General features: G+C 41.3%; 2 protein-coding genes and 1 long non-coding RNA gene across 5 annotated transcripts in view; 2 read left to right on the top strand and 1 right to left on the bottom strand.

Annotated features, from left to right (window-relative positions):
* Positions 1-2,516, top strand: part of ZFR (zinc finger RNA binding protein) — a 49,153-nt gene extending 46,637 nt beyond the window's left edge. For both annotated transcript variants that reach the window (XM_068667266.1, XM_068667265.1), the window contains exon 20: positions 98-2,516. In XM_068667266.1, the coding sequence (XP_068523367.1) occupies positions 98-277 (180 nt within the window). In that variant the 3' untranslated portion in view covers positions 278-2,516. The remainder of the gene's footprint in view (positions 1-97) is intronic.
* A 2,248-nt stretch (positions 2,517-4,764) lies between these two features.
* On the bottom strand, positions 4,765-9,443 carry LOC137848258 (uncharacterized). Of its 2 annotated transcripts, none has more exons than XR_011091242.1 (3): positions 9,243-9,443; positions 7,897-8,005; positions 4,765-6,544 (listed from the first exon to the last, which is right to left on the bottom strand). It is a non-coding gene; the product is annotated as an uncharacterized lncRNA (long non-coding RNA). The 2 variants fall into 2 exon arrangements; XR_011091243.1 differs by lacking the exon at positions 4,765-6,544 and adding an exon at positions 7,173-7,668.
* A 3,520-nt stretch (positions 9,444-12,963) lies between these two features.
* MTMR12 (myotubularin related protein 12) overlaps positions 12,964-17,705 on the top strand; it is a 34,650-nt gene continuing 29,908 nt past the window's right edge. The window contains exon 1 of the mRNA XM_068666400.1: positions 12,964-13,166. Within this exon, the coding sequence (XP_068522501.1) occupies positions 13,107-13,166 (60 nt within the window). The 5' untranslated portion in view covers positions 12,964-13,106. The remainder of the gene's footprint in view (positions 13,167-17,705) is intronic.

Raw genomic sequence — 17,705 nt, 5'->3', positions numbered from 1 at the left:
ATGATATTATCTTACACAGTTTCTTCATTGTTTGACAAAGTACTCAAAATTGACATTTTTTTCTAACTGAAATGTCTTCTTTCTTTCCCTTTCGTAGTTTGCATTGAGACTCCTTGCATTCCGTCAGATACACAAAGTTTTAGGAATGGATCCATTACCACAGATGAATCAACGCTTCAACATCCATAACAATCGTAAAAGGAGAAGGGACAGTGATGGGGTTGATGGATTTGAAGCAGAGGGGAAAAAAGACAAAAAAGATTATGATAACTTTTAAAAAAAGTTTGTCATTTTATTCTAGGATTGAAGGTGATAAAAAGTCCATTTGTTGCCTTGCTTTTACTTCATTCATAATAATGTCTGTTCAAAACATCCAAAACTAACTTGGGGATTAGATTTGGAAGAGAACAACCTAGCTCTTCTTTGAGATTCTGAACATGGTAATGGATGTGCCATATCAGACAAATTATGGATGGAAAGACTACAAATGGAAACTCTGTCCTTGGAAAAAAAAAAATAGTTTGAGGTTTTTACTTTCATTGCATTTTCTTTAAATGTGTTGCTAACTTTAGTAACTTTTCTTCTTTTTTTGTCCTTTTTTTTAATTAAGAAGTGTGTTGTCTTACCTTGACTGTATTTAATGCAGCGTTTGTGCTTCTGTTGCTGTGTGTATTTTGACATTTTATTTAGAAGGTTTTTTGTTTGCCCTTGACACTAGTTGTATAAGTTACTTTGTGTTAGATAGTATAAACTGTTCCCCTCCCAATTAATATTTCACAGAACTTTTCTTTTTTTTGTAAAGTGAGACTGCAGGATTATGGTTTTTTTTCCTAAATGTGAAGGGGTTACAACACAATTATCCTGCCATTTGAGTGCTCAGAATTAAATGTTTTTGCCAATCTTGTGGCATTTGTCTTCTTAGTGTGATATAACGGTGTAATTAAGACAAATTTGTGTTAATCTAATCAAGTTTGCCGTTAGTTGTGCATTAGCAGTATAAAAGCTAATATATACAGTATGGTCTTGCAACAGTTTTAAAGCAGCTGCATAATTGATCAAAGTTTTGCATGACGTTTTTGTTTTTAATAGAAGGGCTTTTAAAACTATAATTTTAGATTAAATGCGTAGTTCTTCTTATGATTGACTTTGTGACATAGCAAGGCCAAAAAATAACTTTCTGAATTTCTTTTCTCAACGTATAAGCAGAAACGGGCATTTCCCATTTGGACAAAGTTTGTCGTTCTTTTCAAACAACTTTGTCAATATGATATTAATGCCTCTCAGCCCTTAACAAATACATGTTTGTCATATCAGTGCCTGTGAGGTTATTCCTTATAGCTATTCCTGTATAAAACTTCTGTGATTTTTTTTCGATATTCAAATTTTAAAAGTGAAGTATTATAAGTGAAGGTTATCAAAGAAAAAACCCAGAAAATTATTTGATGTGGCCATAGTGTATGCTTATGTCTCTTTCAAAAAGCTAAATATAGCAGTGGTGTAAGTAAAGTTACATCATACTGTTGATGTATGCTCTGGTACACAGGTGTGATTTGTTGTCACAGCACTACAGTGGAATACTCGAATAAAAACTAAAATTTATTAAATGACTTAAATTCATTATACACTGGAAACTGAAGTTTCAATTACTCTGTTCAATGTGTATTACGCTTTGTTGCAAACCCATAAAACACACAGATAACATAGACTAACATTCCGGTATCTAATCACTGGCTGTATGAGAGTGTCAGGCATCACAACTATCATTTGTTATTTCTGATAGTTTATTAAAAAAACCCTTTTGTTCCAGTTTGTGGTTGATTTTATCTTTGACCTTTTTAAATAAAATAAGTTTTGGAGTAGGGGGATACTTTTGTTTTGCAACACCCACTGCTAACAGCATGGGTCTATGGAATGCAAATAAAATATTTTAGAAAATAGAAGTGGTCTTAAAGAAAAATGTTAATACAGTGTTCTTCAAGTATCAGAGTGCAATTTTAAAAGAAGTGAGTATTAGTGGTAAGCAAATAAAGAGAAAACATTCTCATTGTAAGTAAGATTTCTTAAATAATTTCAATATCAGAAATACAATAATTAGCATGTGCTTTAAAATTCCTGTAAAAAAATAAAAAAGATTACACTAGTTTCTGTTGTCCCGCCTTGAGGCGTAACTTCCAAGTGTGTGCTTGTTCTTAGTCTTTTTTCTTCTTTTTTTTTTTTTAAGAGGGGGATATCTTGCTGCCATAGTGTCTAGTTAGCCATTACTATTTATTTTGAAAGCTACAGGTGCTATTCGTGTGGCTAGTTCAACTCCATACCAAAGTTTCTTTCCTCATAAAGCTAAAACTTGTCTATTCAGGCATGGGACCCTAACTTTAGGATTAAAAAGGTCAAAGATGTTATTTTGGTTTTCCTGTATTTTTGTTCTGCTGGCTTTTATCTCTTAACCAGTTTCTGGATCTTTCGAAATATTGTATACTTAAAGTGATTCCACATTAAATACGAAGCTGTGACCATGATTTTTGCGCTGTGTGGTGAAGAGTTAATTTCGGTTTCTTCCTGTTTTTCCTGCCCATTTTAATGGGCTGTTTTCACTAGGTAACTACTGGCTCTGGAAAAACTAAGAATGGAAAAACAACATTTTAAAACATACAGAGATAGTTTTGACTTTTAAGTACATTGTGTGCTTAGGGAGACAAAACTTCCATTCTTTTTCTTTCTTTTCTCTGAAGTCTGTAAGCTGAAGAGTTTTCTAGCCAGAAAGGCTACAAATCAAATTTCTTCTGATAGATTATTTTGTAAATCTTCTCAAGAGTTTTTCATTATTTTTTATTCAGTGTGGTATTTCTCAGACCTTTTCAAATGAAACAGGTAACAAATCTTTTGGGGATGGGGACGAAATCCAAGGATTGTCATCTGTAGTATAGTGTTACCACAAAGGTTCTCAACCAAATAAAAATCAGGCTTAATTCTGTAAGTATCTGTTAATTTTGTACCCATTTTGTACCATTTTCTCATTTGGATTTATGAAAATTGCAATTGTACATAGATGTTCATAGTACTGTTTCCAGTTGTTCATTGGACTGCTTTCTGATGTTTACCTTCTGCATTTTAAGAAATGCTACCCTAATAATACTTGGCAAGTGTAAAGTTCCTAACGGTAGTGTGCATCATTTTTCATAGCTATCAGATTGGCAGCAGGGGATTTTTGTCCTACACAGTGCATACTTTCCCACTTAATGTTGCCTTAACATACCAGCATTAGAAATGGTCATCTAATTAATACAATTGTTTTCTTAAACTGTTTTGCAAATCTATGTCTATTAATATTCTGAAGCCAGTGAAGGACAGTTTAAATTTAGAGGCTCAGCATAGCTTAATTATATTCAAATGCATTCTACATCAATCCTATTTCATATTGATGTCCTAAAATCCAAAGACACATAGAAGGTATCAAGAAATAGCTATTAAGTTTTGAAGTTTCCTACATTTGAAAATGTGAAGTTTGCAGAATGGAACAGCTGACAAAGATAAAATAAATCATTTATTCTACAGCAGAAGGTTACTTCATCATTAAAAAGGAGATTAAAAGTCTTGTTTCTACATGAATCATAAACATTGCTCCTTACATAAGCCTTTTTTCTTTCCTCTTCTGCATACTGTGTCATGTTTACATCAATTGTATGCATATGATTAGGAAGCTCTCCAGAATATGAGATACCTTTGTCACAGATTTAACTGCAGGCATATGTTTAGATTTATCAGTAATTTGCTGGTTGTGCAAGTTAACAGTTTGCTATTAGGACAGGAAGCTGAGCTGTATTGCTGACAATGCAAGTCAGAACATTATGAGAGAGGTTAAGATGCCTCAACGCAAGGGTTCAGTGCCATTTTATGTGCTCCTAAGGTATGTGGTGCTGCAAAAGGGGACAGGTTTTGCAGAAGTCTGACTGTATCAGCCAGCCCTGTATGTATATTTCAGTATGTGACATATAAAATGGCATTGTTCAGCTATGTATTGTACCATGTATTCATTTCCATGATAGAAAAGTGTTGGTATTTTTACCTTCTTAGAGTTTGTGCCAGTGTGGTCCAGAGCATTGCCAGTATAGTCACATGAAACAGCTACAGCAAGGCTGGATAATGATGGAGAAAGCACTGGCATTAGCAATGTTGTGTGCTTGTCACAGAAGGAGGGGAAGCTCAAATGCCTGTGATAATTAAATACCATGCCAATTTGTCCCAGTAATGATGGTCATTTTTTTAAGCATCTGTTCTGTGATTTACTTCTGTCCAAGGTTTTAAAAATACATAGGAATCATGGTCTACAGCTTCCTCACGAGGGGAGCGGAGGGACAGGCGCTGAGCTCTGCTCTCTGGGGACAGCGACAGGACCCGAGGGGACAGCATGGAGCTGGGACAGGGGAGGGTCGGGCTGGGGGTTAGGGAAAGGTTCTGCACTCAGAGGGTGTTCGGGCACTGGGACAGGCTCCCCAGGGAAATAATCATAGCATCAAGCCTGCTGGAGTTCAAGAACCATTTGGACAAGACTCTCAGATGCATGGACTGATTTTTGGGTGGTCCTGTGTGCAGCCAGGAGCTGGGCTTGGTGATCTTTGTGGGTTCCTTCCAACCTGGGATATTCTGTGATTCTATGAATCATTGACTTGACATTTTTCTCTTCCAAGCTATTTTAGTAACTTTTTTAAACATACAATGGCTAACTTGGTTGGATTGTGTTCTTACTGCTTAAATGGAGTAAGAAAGTTGCTATGCCAGCACAAGAGAGACTAATCGTTTCTAATCATTTACAAAAAACATTTATCACCCATATAAATATTTAACCTGTACAAATGTGAACATGAATTTTCCTGTTTCTTATATTGAGCAATCAGCTTTCTGTGGCCACATCTCAAGAATGTCACCCAACAGTCTTTTTCCAGTCCCAAATATATTGTTTCTGATAATGTAGCTTATTTCAAGTTCATTATGATTTTGGTGCCCTTTTACAGAAACAAGGATGTACACATTTAAGCAGGAAAAAGAAGTAGGATTTTAATGAATTATGAGAAGAAAGGGGAAAGAAACTGAGTAAAACAGAATCAGAACAGAACTTGTTAAATGGGTCTAATTGAATAAATTAAATGAGGAAGGCTTTTTGCTGGAGAACTACCAATGAAATCTAAATGCAAAATTGAAGGAAAGCGATGTCAAGTACTAAAACAGATTACTACAAATATAAATAGTACAGCAACATGAAGGCTCTGTCTCATGCAGAGAGAAGGGCCAGTGCAGTATGTAATTTGCCACCCATGCCAACTACTGCAGTGCTCTACTAAAGCGTCAAAGACAAAAAGTGCCAGGTTATTGAGAAGGTTGAGACTGAAATGGTTTAAGCTGGTCACCGTTCATGTGCTGGGGGGGGGAATGAAAGGGAAGATGAAGAGAGGGGGCTGAGCTTCCGTATGCATGTGTCTTACTTAGCAGGCAAAGCTGTACGTCTGGCATTCATGCCTTGTTCTGCTGCGTTTGAACGAAGGGAGAGTCCGCGATCAGTGCTTTAAAAAAAAAAAAATAATAAAATCGGAAGTCAAGATGCTGCACAGCCAAAAAAGTTGCATTTTTATGCAGGAGGAAATCAACCGCCTCAGCTAGGCAGATGCTTGAAACGTGTCCGTGTGCTCAGAACAGCAGAGAGCGCTCTTGTCATTAGCAGCAGCTGCCCTCTGGAAGGGGACGGTTAATTCTCACATCGCTGCGACAAGCACGAGGCAAAAACTGTGATCTTTCAGCTACTCCGGTATTCCTCTCTATTGAGAAGGGTGCACTTAAAAAAAAAAAAAAAAAAAAAAAAAAAGAGAGAGGGAGAGAAAGAAAAAAAGGCCAAAATACACCCTTGATACATCAAAGTTGCCATGGCAGCAAAATCCAATGTAAAATCACTGCTAGTGCGTAAGAGGAGATCAGTGGTTAGAAGCCCAGGCAGGACTACCTCATGAATAAATTAGAAGCAAATACTTTCTGGGGTAAGGAAATGAAGCATTTCAGCAAGTAGGTTTGGGAGAAGAGCGATTCAATTTGTCCAGAGTCACTTTGGAGCTGCAAAGAAGAAATGAGCTCTAGAAGTTTTCCCAGGTAACTAGAGATTCACATTGAGAAAGAGGCTACAGATGAAGACTTGAGAAAATGTGCGTCAGAAGAATCTGTCTTGCAAGTCACTGGGAACAGGAAAAGAGGCATTTTAGATGTAATTCCTGTACGAGGAGACAGCGTATTTCTGCATTCTTGCAGCCATTTCTCAAGAAATGTCTTGCAGCTGTGTTTGTTGTCTGCCTCTTGTGCTGTCAGGGGTGAATTCAGGATAATGGATTCAGGATAAGCATTCCTCATGTGGCAGTGGTAAATCATAAACCAGCATTCTGGATGCCTCAACTAATGTTCCCGGCATGCTGTCCAGTATATCCAAAAGCGTAAGATGTGCCAGTTTACAAGCTGCACGACCGATTCAGAACTCATATGACAAGAGCAGCCAGAGCAGAAGTGTTTCCTAAAGAGCAGCAAAGCAAAATCAGAGAAAGCAAACCTGAATGCCATGGGCTTGGAACAAAGCCCTCACGAGAAACTTCCATACACCCTCTCTGCTCTTTTATGTGCTCTCCCTGAGGAATAGTCCCTCTACAAATATCACCCATGCATTAGGGAAAGAAAAAAAAAAAAAAAAGATTTAAAGTAACTAAAGTAACTAATTTCCCTGGCAAAACATTCTGGAAGTGCAGGCGAGTGCTGGATTCCCCAAGACAAACAGCCAGATTTCCAAATACCCATCTGACATCCAAGTGTGCCAAACCCAGTGCAGGCATCACCACTGCCATGGTTTAAGTCTAGAAAATTTGGTCAAGAAACTTTCCACATGAAAAGTAGAACTGAAAAACCACAGTAATTCCGGAGAAAAATGTTCTAGCAAATGGAAGACAGTTGCTAACATGGTAGAATATATGGTGTTAGCAGATTTCTTTTACCAGATCTGCTTCTGTTGCAATGGTTTGCTCCTTAACAACTCATTTTCCTAGCAGTATACCTTACTTAGATGAAGGTCATTTTGGAGACAAGGACAAAAAGGGGAAGCTAGATCCAGTCCTTAGACTCATATTTGTGTATTACCATCAGTTTCTGCTAAAAGACACATAGCTTTCCTTAATGGGTGAGTTTATGCCTGTTTCTTAAATTATCCATGTTGGAATTTTTAGTTACAGCAACTATATGGGAACTGGGGATGACAGCAGGAGTGCTGGGCTGGATGGCTTCTGTCAATACCCAAGATACGCGATTACTGTGAGTCACACACACATTTTTCATTGGGAAATCAAATCCAAGATTATGTCAAGGGCTTAGCAGGCAAATTAAAACAAACACATGTTTTGCTTCAGTCATGCATTACATACAATTTTTACTGATAAAGTAGAAAACCGAAGAGACAGGACATTGTTAGCACAAGCTTCAACTCTGTGTCTGCTTTACAAAGAGAAGAAGCTCCTGTCTCGAGCAAACACTGAATATTTCTCCCTACTAGTGCGCTGGAACCTGCCTGTCCTGTCCTGTATGACTCAGATGCCGGACGGTTCTCTCTGACTTCTCCCAGAGCGAGACCACTCATAGCCAGCAGGAAGAGTCCTGCAAGGAACAGCTATTGAGCTAGATGGACCACATTCTCACCTGGTGATGGATAGCTAGAAATCTTCCCCAGGAAATTTCTGTCCACATTGTATTTGGAGAAGTTAGTTGGGCAGAAAGAACCTGGGCTGCCTGGTAACTCCAGCAAGGACTCCTGGGCAGCTTTTTCCATCACCCATCTCAGGGACTGACATCCAGACTGGGAGCTGAATGTTTCTCTTTCCTTACCTGGGGTTCATTCCAAGGCAGAAGAACAGACTCAGGCTCTTTGATGCCAGTAGAACTGTATCTACACTGATTTTCTTGTTTTATAACAATCCTTTGCAGATCCCTTTGCCTGCAGGTTGAGAAAAAAAAACGATGTTGGGAGGTGAGCCCTGATGTAACTGCCTCACATCCAGTCCTGGCATAGGCGTGCTCCTGAGGCATGGCTAGAGAGAATAAGTCTACAGCTTGATATAATTTGGATTCAGAGCCTTTGGAGAATAAAACAAAGAGGTATACCACACAACAAAGATGACTCAGCGTGCCCAAGTAATTGTGTTTGCTTTCAGGAGAGCTAAAAAAAGGTGGAGAACTTCCCTAGCTCCTGTGGTTTTTGTTTCTGATGCATGTGCTTCCTTGGGTGATTAGAGATATTAGTTACTTCCTCTTCTCCCACTTAAAGCTAAGAAAAGGAGGTGGTTCTGCTAATGGAAGTGAAGTACTTTGTTCCCTCAATTTTCACAGCTCTCATAGCAATATTTTGCTTTCTATTCTCAAGTTTAAAACATGAAATTCCCAAGTACGTCTGTATGACTCCAGTAAACACTCTGCTTCAGGGTGTGTTCTCAGCAGTGAACGCCTCCATCCTAATCTTCATTATGTTGTTTTTAATAATGTCTTGCATTAATGTTTTGGCAGATGAACCCCAAATGGCACGTGAACCCTCCTGGTAATTGGTGGGATGCTCTCATGGCATCTCTCTACTGCCTTTTAATACCTGGCTTGACACTTGACCAGGGCTTAAAAAATCTCAGTTTCTTCAATGGGCTCAGGAAGGCCCTTGTAAAGCAAAAACATTTAGTAATTAGGGGATGGAACATTTAGTAATTAGGGGATGGATGCAAAATTGTAATGGCCTGCATCACTAGGGCTGAAGGAACTGCTGTTTGCCATCTGAGTAATGACAAATGGCCACATGGGACCTCCCAGACAGTTTCACTTCAGAAGTTAAAATGGATCTATTCAGCCACCTTCAGAGAGGAACCAGGCACATCCTGCCCCAGAGCTGAGTCAGAGAATGGTGCTGGAGTCGTAGCAGGAGGGCTCTGCCGGGGAAAGCTGCTACGGAGCTGCTTTGCCTTTACTGGGGGATTTTTTTTTTTCATGGTCTGCAATATTGTCACCTCTCAGACATGCACACACAACCCTCCCTAGAGAAATTAGGTTCTCCCAACAATGAATAGAAAACGTTACTGAAAAATATAAGTACACAATGCAGCCTGTGGAGAAAGCGAGTGCAAAAGAAGGAAAACACGAAAGATTAATATAGGAGGACAGCATTACACAATCTCTGACCATATACTCAGTACCTGAGAGTAAAAACGAGCTACGAGCTCCAAATGCTACCTTGAAGTTCACTATGAAGGTGACAGACTGTGAAGGAAGAAATCTGAACCAAGTTTGGGAACCAACTCCCAGAGGACATCTGAGAGCACCTGCAGATAGAAGTGTCAATCTGACACTAAAGCCATTGCTTTATAATCTTCTTTCATCTGCTTCTTACTTTGATAGAACTCTCTCAATTTATATAAAGCTAAGACTTTTAATATGAAATTGTCTTAACCTGTGTAGAGCAGAGACAGCTGCTGGTTGTTTATGGGCAGACAGATTCGCTGACCTTTACCCACAGGACATGGCAGTACATTTCTCATTTCCATTTTTTTTTTCTTCTGGTAATTTCCAGTAATCTGATATCCAGTTTAGGATTAAGTCTTCCACATTTCTTGCACACTGTTTTCAGCTACTTTAATGTGGTCTCGTACCTTTTAATATAATAAGCTACGAGTTATTTAATTGAGCAATGCAAATAGGGAGTATCAGACTCACTGTGGCTGATCTCTGGATACTCAGGGTAAATCCAACACTTTTGGGATACCTCCTACCTCCAAGGCATGCATGGCCATCTGTGATGCTCTGGGGAGTATCAGCCCAATTATACTCTAGAAATATCCAGATTTCACACCTAAGGACAACTTTTCTTGTAATGCTCAGACAGGAGTAAAACAAGAAAAGTCCTGCAATTCTATCTGGGTAGCTTTTCTGGGAAAAAAAAAAAAAAAATAGGAGCTTTGTCATTGTGAGTTTCTCCTTCCAGCTGCAACTTCAAAATCTTTACCTGTGTCACCACTGGAAGTGCATTTTCTGGAAGCAGCCTCTGGATCCAGCCCTGGTGAGGGCTCCAAGGGGCAGCACAGCCACAGAGTCCTGCCAGTGATTTCCCACCCTGTGCCTTTGCAGATCTACAGTAGGGCAAAGCATCCCTCTGTTTTCTTCAAAATAAGGAAGTAGGAAGGGGTCAGATGTAGTCATTCAAGCGTGCTCAGCGCTCAGGAATGGATTTTACTGCTCACTTTGTTAAACCTGCCTAACCTAGAAAGTCTGTGGGTAACAGGGAGGAGAACTGTATCTCCATGAATGTAGATGAAGAATGGGTCCCAAGGTGGGCTGCTCTCTGAATCTCCTTCCTTGGAGTCCTGAAGAATGACGGCAAGGCATTTCTGCCATCACAAACAATTCAATTAATAGATCTTTGACTTGACTCCAGATCCGATTTGGCAGGAGACAAACATTCGGATCCTTCCCAAGAGAGGACATGTCTCCCAGCAGAAGTGTTGCCACAACACCAGTTTTAAACACCCAGAGGCTACTAACTCAGGCTGCGGGTGGGCTTGGCTTGAAGATCAGCAGAGAGGCTGAAATGTGGCATAAAGCCGTATTCGGTGATCTTCGCCAACTGCACTCCAGCCAGTGCCTGGGATAATGCCTTATGCAGGCTGTGCGGGACCCACAGAGCCAGCAGAACCCTGACAAGGAGGGAGAAAAAGAAAACAGAAGATACGATTTGTTGTAGCTCAGAAGATCTCTGAAAGTGAGCTGATAGGAAAGCTGCAGGCAGCTCCTTTGTGGGCCCCCTCCATCAGCTGCTCCACCGATCCCTGGGCACAGCTGGGAATTCGGCCCAAGGAATTACTCAAATTCATGGCATGTAAGTTTTTTAAACAAAGTAATCCCTGTCCATGGGAAGAGCGGAGCTGGTCTGTGAGTTTCCCTCCTGCGGACGGCTTTGTAGAGGTAAATACGGCAATTATATTTTTAGAAAGAATGCAAAATATCAGGAGCAGGTTTAAAAAAAAAAAAAAAAAAGGATAAAATGAGGGCAATGAAATACCAGATGTCCTTCAACCCCTGTGCACAAGATAGAATTTGACTCTTTACAAAGTTTTACTCTCCCACATTTGCATTATTGTCATTGACATGCATCCAAATTTGAATTAATTTAAATGACAGCATTTGATATGCTCACTTTTATCTTGAAATGGACTGAAAGTTGGTGGAAGCATGGAACTAGATTTGGAATTTGGGTGTTACATGAGACGACAGACAGCAAGAATACACCACCCCAGGAACCAGCTTTGATTTTTGTGAACACTCCTCATGTATCTTGCAAATTTTGAGAGAGAAAGGGAGAAGACAGTGCACAGAGGTCCTCAGGGGGAGGTGAAAGGGAATGGAGCCCCTGGTGCCGTGTAGTTTGTTGGGGCATAGTGACTTTGGGTGGCAGCTGGCCTTTTTAGATGCATATGCACTTTCCTGAGGGAAGTTACCTTGCCTGCCTTAGCAGCGTTGTTTCTTCCATTCTAAAAACATGAAAACCCAAAGATCTAAATCTGGCCCTCAAATTACTGGAAAAGAGCTTCAAAACTCTTTTGCAGTGGGCTCTGCCCAGCACAGAGGAGTCCTGGGGAGCAAGCCCCCAGACAGAGCACTGCTGCTTGCCCCCATCCTCTGCTCCTACTTTCTATCTGGGGGGTGGACACGGGGCTGTGGGGCTGTTTGGCTGATGTGAAGTAGTGGCCACATTCCGATTTTTTGGATGCTGGGCTTTTTTGATGAGAAGCTGAAGAACGAATTCCCATGTGCTCTGTGGGAATTAATGCTCCTTTTGCACTTTCCATCCGAGTTAAGACTCTGGCCCAGTGTCAAAACATCCCTTCCATATGTGCTATGCCATCAAACAGCTGCTTTTTGCCTTAGGCTGCTGTAAAGTCAGGGAGTGCTTTGAGGTAACCCTGCGATTGCCACCCTAACTCCCAACCCTTATTTATTTTTTATATATTTATTATCCTGTTTCTTTGTATATATCCCAGTTTTTCGCTCCCCCTGGACTTACACCAACCAGTGTAATGTCACGGGCCACGCAGCCGAGAGCAGAGGCAGCGCAGAGGAATGGGGTGGGAGCAGCTGTGGGGAGAAACACGAGAGCGTGGGATGACGCGGCAGGGCAGCCCTTGTGAAACGGCTAATGAAACCTAGCCTCCGAGTTTTCTGGGGTTTGCGGTGTTTTTTTTTTTTATTATTATTATTCATCCATTTATTTATTTATTTATAGGCAGAAGGCGGTTAAATCCGAAGGGTTGCTCGTTCTTTGCGCTCGGGCTGAAGGAAGGGGAATTAATTTCCTTCTGAACTGCCAGTCACTACCTTTTAGCTCCATAAATGCTGCCTTAGAGTCCTGACAGTGTTTATAGAGCTAAAGTGCGTGCACTTCTTTTGCCTTTTGCTTTTTGTACACCTGGGCTTGGAGTAAATAAAGCGGAGCGCTACAGCAAAAGGACCGGGAGGAAATGAGACATGCTTATCGTTAATATTTCATACGTTGTTGTTTGTTTGTTTGCTTGTTTTTCAAATAAAACCTTTTGATGCCCACGTCCTACAGCCTACTGACACTAAAATAAAGCATGCTTTATTTGGGGGGGGAAATATATATATATATATATATTTCCATAAAGTCTACCCCGCATGCAAATCGCCGCCTGGGCAGCTGTTGTTTCAGCGGCGGGGCAGCCCGCCCCGCCCACGCCCCGCACCTCAGCCTCCACCAGCACCCGAGCAGCCGGGGGTTAATTAGCAGCGCTAATTAGCCGCTGCGCAAAGGCGGCGCCGACGCCGGGCTTCAGCAATGGGAGGAGGGCGCGCCTGTGAGTGATGGCGGCGCTGCCCAGTCAGGGCGGGCGCGGCGGGGAGGCGGTGCCTCACAAAATGGCCGGCGGGGGCGGTTACGTGCGCCGGATGCCGCAGCTCCTGCTGCGGAGCCGCTGAAGGAGAAGCCCTGGGGAGTGGCGGCGCCGCCGGCTCCTGGGGACGGAGAGACGGGCGGTGGGGCGGCCGGAGCCATGTTGAGCAGCGGGGCCAAGGCGGCCAAGCCATCCTTCGTGTCCTACGTCAGCCCGGAGGTGCGGGGCGGAGCGGGGTGCCGGGTCCCCGCAGCGGCGGGGAGAGCGGGTCGGGGGCTGAGGGGGCTCTGTGGGGTTGTGAGGGTCCTGCGTGGGGCTGTGGGGTCTCCGTGGGGCTGTGGGGGTTTCTTCCTTCAGTCCCCTCTCTTGCAGAGCCTTCTGTTGGTGCTTTGGCTTGAGGTTTGCTCACTGAGGGTGTGTTGTTGGTGCTGTTAGCGCTGCGGTTGGGCTCTGCTCGTTCTGGTAGCCGGCGAGTAACAGTTGTCTGGGAAGGTTAATTTTCGTGGAAACTAGCCGTTTGCCCTTGTTTTTCCTTCAGAATTCTTTGTGCTCTGTGGGAAACTGGTTATTCTCGATTTCTGTCCTCTTGATAACTAAGGGAATATGTTTTTCCTTGTCTTGTTAATTAGTACTGGGGTTATCACTGACAGAACCTTGAAGACTCTTGTTTTATTTTTCAATGCCTCTGAAGCACCCATGCGATTATTGCAGCCTGTTCAAGGCAACTGTGCTGTTTAAAGCTTATTTTTTTGTTACTGGTAGCAATTTTGTTCTTATATTTTTTTTCCCTCAGCTTTATGACCTGTAGTCTTGTAATTTTACTTCAAAAGCTTTCTGTCTTCTCTGTATACTCCCTGGTGAAAAAGGATATAAACAATAGGTACAAAGATTTCTTGAGTCTGCCAATAAATCCGTGTGAAGTCAGTCTTTCATTCTAGCAAGGTGTTTACATAGTAAAAATACACAAAAACACTCTAGAAGCTGAATTTTTTGTGAAAGTAGGAGCTTCACTTGTCGGACTTACTGGAAGGTATTTCACCATTAAGACAAGCATGCTGGATGATTAAACTTCATGAAAAAAAAGACCAATGGTAAAAGTTGCAAGTCATATGTGGTATGGTAAGGCATCAACGAATAAAGAGTGCTTTAACGTGATGGTAACTACTGTAGTGTAACTCCTCAGGTCTCAATGGCTGCAGGAACAATAACGAAGGTACTTAAACTGGAAGATGAGGTTCTTAATGAAATATCCTGATGTATCAGAGCTTGCCCTCACTTGTTTTTTATTTGTTCCTGTTGCTTTTAACCATCTCCCTGATGCACTTACATTTAAGGACTTTGTGGGCTATTGCAGTGGAAACTTTGAAATACAGCCATGACTTCTGCCACAGAACTACCATCTTTTTGCAGTGCCTAAAAGCTCCTTGAAACTGAGGTCAGGCACTGGTAGCAAGTAAAGCAAGTTTAACTCATTGCCCTGTCAGGCACTGCTGCCTTTCTGACAACCTGTAATTGCCTTATGGGATGGTTACACAGGAAGCTGAAGACTTGAGTGGTTCTTACACGGATTAGAAATACAACTTCAGAGATATGATGAAACCTGTTGAGGTTATTTGGGGATCTGGAAGAGCATGGTAGCTATCCTAAAATAAGCAGAAGTGATTATCTGTCAAGGAACTGTATTATGTGTGAACATGAGAATAACCACCTCCTGAACACAAACTTTATGTATATTTTAACTGCCATCTTGAGTTTTAAAACTGGGACTAGACAGGTAAAACAGTGGCAATACTTCAGTCCCTCCTAGTTTGGTTGACTGGAAACTGTCGTCGAGGTAATGTCATTGCCATGCTAGGGCAGATATTAAATAGCCTGCTTCTCTCAGTAGCAGATGCTTGGGGAAGTGCATGCATGATGGATATGTTTAGTGTGGTGTTTCCTCTGGTAGACCCTGTCAGAAGGTGGGAAAGTGCCGTGCAGGGGCTTTGTGAGCTTGAGGATATATTGAGTTAGAACCTGACTTTGTGGTGGGCTTGCCTGTGAATGTATGGGGCTTTGCTTTGTCTCTCTATGCTTCTGACTTGTAATAGGACTTTCAGTCACCTCCGATGCAATACAGAGCAATATAGTAGTGTTATAGTGTAGTCCTTCATGCTGCGACTTTCAGTTATGTTGGGCTTGTCCTCCTTTGCCTGGAAAGTTGTTTGAAACCTTGCCCTAGGTTAGGGGAGCTGCACAATAAGAAAGTGTGGCAGGTAGAGCTGAATTTTTTTCTAGTCCCAGTTTGTTTAGCCACCATTCCTCACATGTGAGGGACACATGAGGTAACGTTCAATAAAATCAAGTTAGCTTTAAAATGCATTTGGTTTTTGTTTGAATATGAAGAGAAACAGGAATTCAGTTCCTGTTAATAACATATGGCAAGATGGAAGTAAGGTATGAACAGAAAATCCTATTTATTAAGGAAGTGAGGTGGCTTCCGCTGTGTTTCCCAGGATGTCTGGAAAAGTGGAGTTTTTGACAACTGACTAAATATAACCTAGTTATGCTCTACTATATGGAACCACAGATCAATCATAGGTCTGTTGAGAGCGAGCCCATAGGATGTTGATATTAATGACACACTTCCCCTCAGGACAGACTTGGCTACCCTGCAGGAAATGGGGTGAGCACTAGGGTATGAGAGTCAATGTTTTGACATGTCTGATCACAGGCTAGGACTGTTTGTCTATAGAGACACAGAAACCGGGACCAGTGAATTATTTCAGGTTTTCCAACTTCAAAATTTCAAAATGGAAAAGCCATGCAAGGTTAACAAGCTGGATCATACTTCCCATAAAAATCTCAATTTGAATAAAGTTTGTGGTGTCAAATTTGGTTTGAAGCTTACTGCTTATTTTTGTGTGCATTCTGAGAAGTTATATCCTATAAGGAGTAATGTGAAAGATTTTAGTTCTTACATTTGCCCTTAAATTTAAAACAAACAAATTGTTTCTTGCTTGTAAATCCTATAATGCTCTTCCATATAATTTCAGAACAGCTGTAATGGTGCCCAGTGGTTGCTTTGCCCAGTCAGAGCTCTGTGAATGGGTATGTGTGTAGAGTCAAAGCAGGATTTGAAAGAGGTGCCAGCTGCTGCTTATTTATTAAATGCAGAATGTGTCCTGTGTGGAATGTACGTGGAAGTTAAGTAGCCCATGAAAATATGGGCTCCCACAAATACTTGTTCCCTGTAAATCTTTGTGCTGTATTATGTGTTCCGATGCTCTGTCTGAATTAGTAGTGGAGGTGAAGCATGGTGTAAGGAGGAAAATTTGCTGAAGTGGGCAGCTGGACTCTGAATTGACGTGGGGGAAGCCAGGCACTGAAGTCAGAGGAGATGAAGAGAACAATGTAAGGAAAGAGGAAAGGATAAAAGATGAAACAGCCATGGAAAACATGTGCTATGATCTAATGGGCTATTGGATAATGGAGCTAGGGAAGGAAGGAAAACAGGCATTTAGAGATTATTTTCAGTGTTATTTTAATTGAAATATAGTAAGTATCTCCCCTGGATTTTACAGAATACAACATGGGATTAGGTTTGCTTGATCAAGGAAGTCATTCAGAAAATACCAAGCATGGATTCTGGTTTGCTTCTGAATGCTCTGTATATGCTAAATGTGTTCTCAGTATTCTGTTTTTCTATGAAATTCCAGTAGAGCTGTTAGACATTCATTTGATTTATTTTGCTCAGAAATAGCACATTCACTTGTTTAGCACAATAACTTGCAAGTATTTCATTATACTGTTTAACTTACAACTGAAAGATAGTTTTCTTAACTATACATTACTCTAAGGCTGAAAGGGCTGAGAAAACCATAATCAAAATGAAGTTCACAGCAAGCCTGAGCATAATGTAGAGGTGTTCCGCGGAGTGATTACTTGTGAAAGCTACATAATACTAAAAATACTCTGCGTTCTCACAGCAGTATTTGCTGTCAGCCTTGAAAGAACAGATGTTTCAGCCAGTGCTCTTGAAACCTTGGAAGTGATAACTGGTTCCTCCATGACATGAGCCTAATAAATGTTGTTTTCCCCAGCATGTTTACTAAAATTTTGCTTTCCACTGCTGGAATTACCTCTGGCAAAGATGTCAGGCTATGGGCAAGTGGAAACTTCACTGTAGGGTAAGATAGGTTCAGAGCTTACAGCATGTAATTTGCTGTAACAGACCACGTATATGGTTCTCTCTGGCATGAGTGATGAGCAATATCCTGTATCATTAGGCCTCTATACATATTTCGCAAGTTTTTCAAAGAAATTCTTAATTTTGTGACAAAATCAGAGTAATCTGGGTGCAGACATATAGGGAATGTTTCTCACTTCTTCCCCTTTTTTGTCCACAGTTTATTTCCCTGTGGAGTGGGAGGTGAGGAATTGCTGTCAGTTGTGGTGAGTCTCCAGGATGCAGAACAGGATGTGGGATCCCTCTCCTGCCCGAACTGTTAGGACCCTGTTAATGCAGCATAACAGCTGCTTGACCTTACTGCCTTGAGCTCGATGTTTGTGGCTTTCATATGCTTCAGCACTTGGTAAAAAGTTACCTCACCAGACAGACCTGGGGAATACCCTGTAGCCCCTCTGCAGTATTTTTTGCAGAGAGAGCTGAATGGAGTCCCTGGGTATTGCAAACTGCGGTTGTTCCTTGTACTTGGGTAAATCCCTAGGCTGTCTAAATATTCATAATAGAAGAGGTGAGCCTTTGAGAAAACTGTT

This window comes from Anas acuta, chromosome Z, assembly GCF_963932015.1.
Source record: "Anas acuta chromosome Z, bAnaAcu1.1, whole genome shotgun sequence".
NCBI classification, from domain to species: Eukaryota; Metazoa; Chordata; class Aves; order Anseriformes; family Anatidae; genus Anas; species Anas acuta.
Note: the sequence above shows the minus strand (reverse complement) of the source record. Positions and strands in the feature narration are given on the sequence as shown.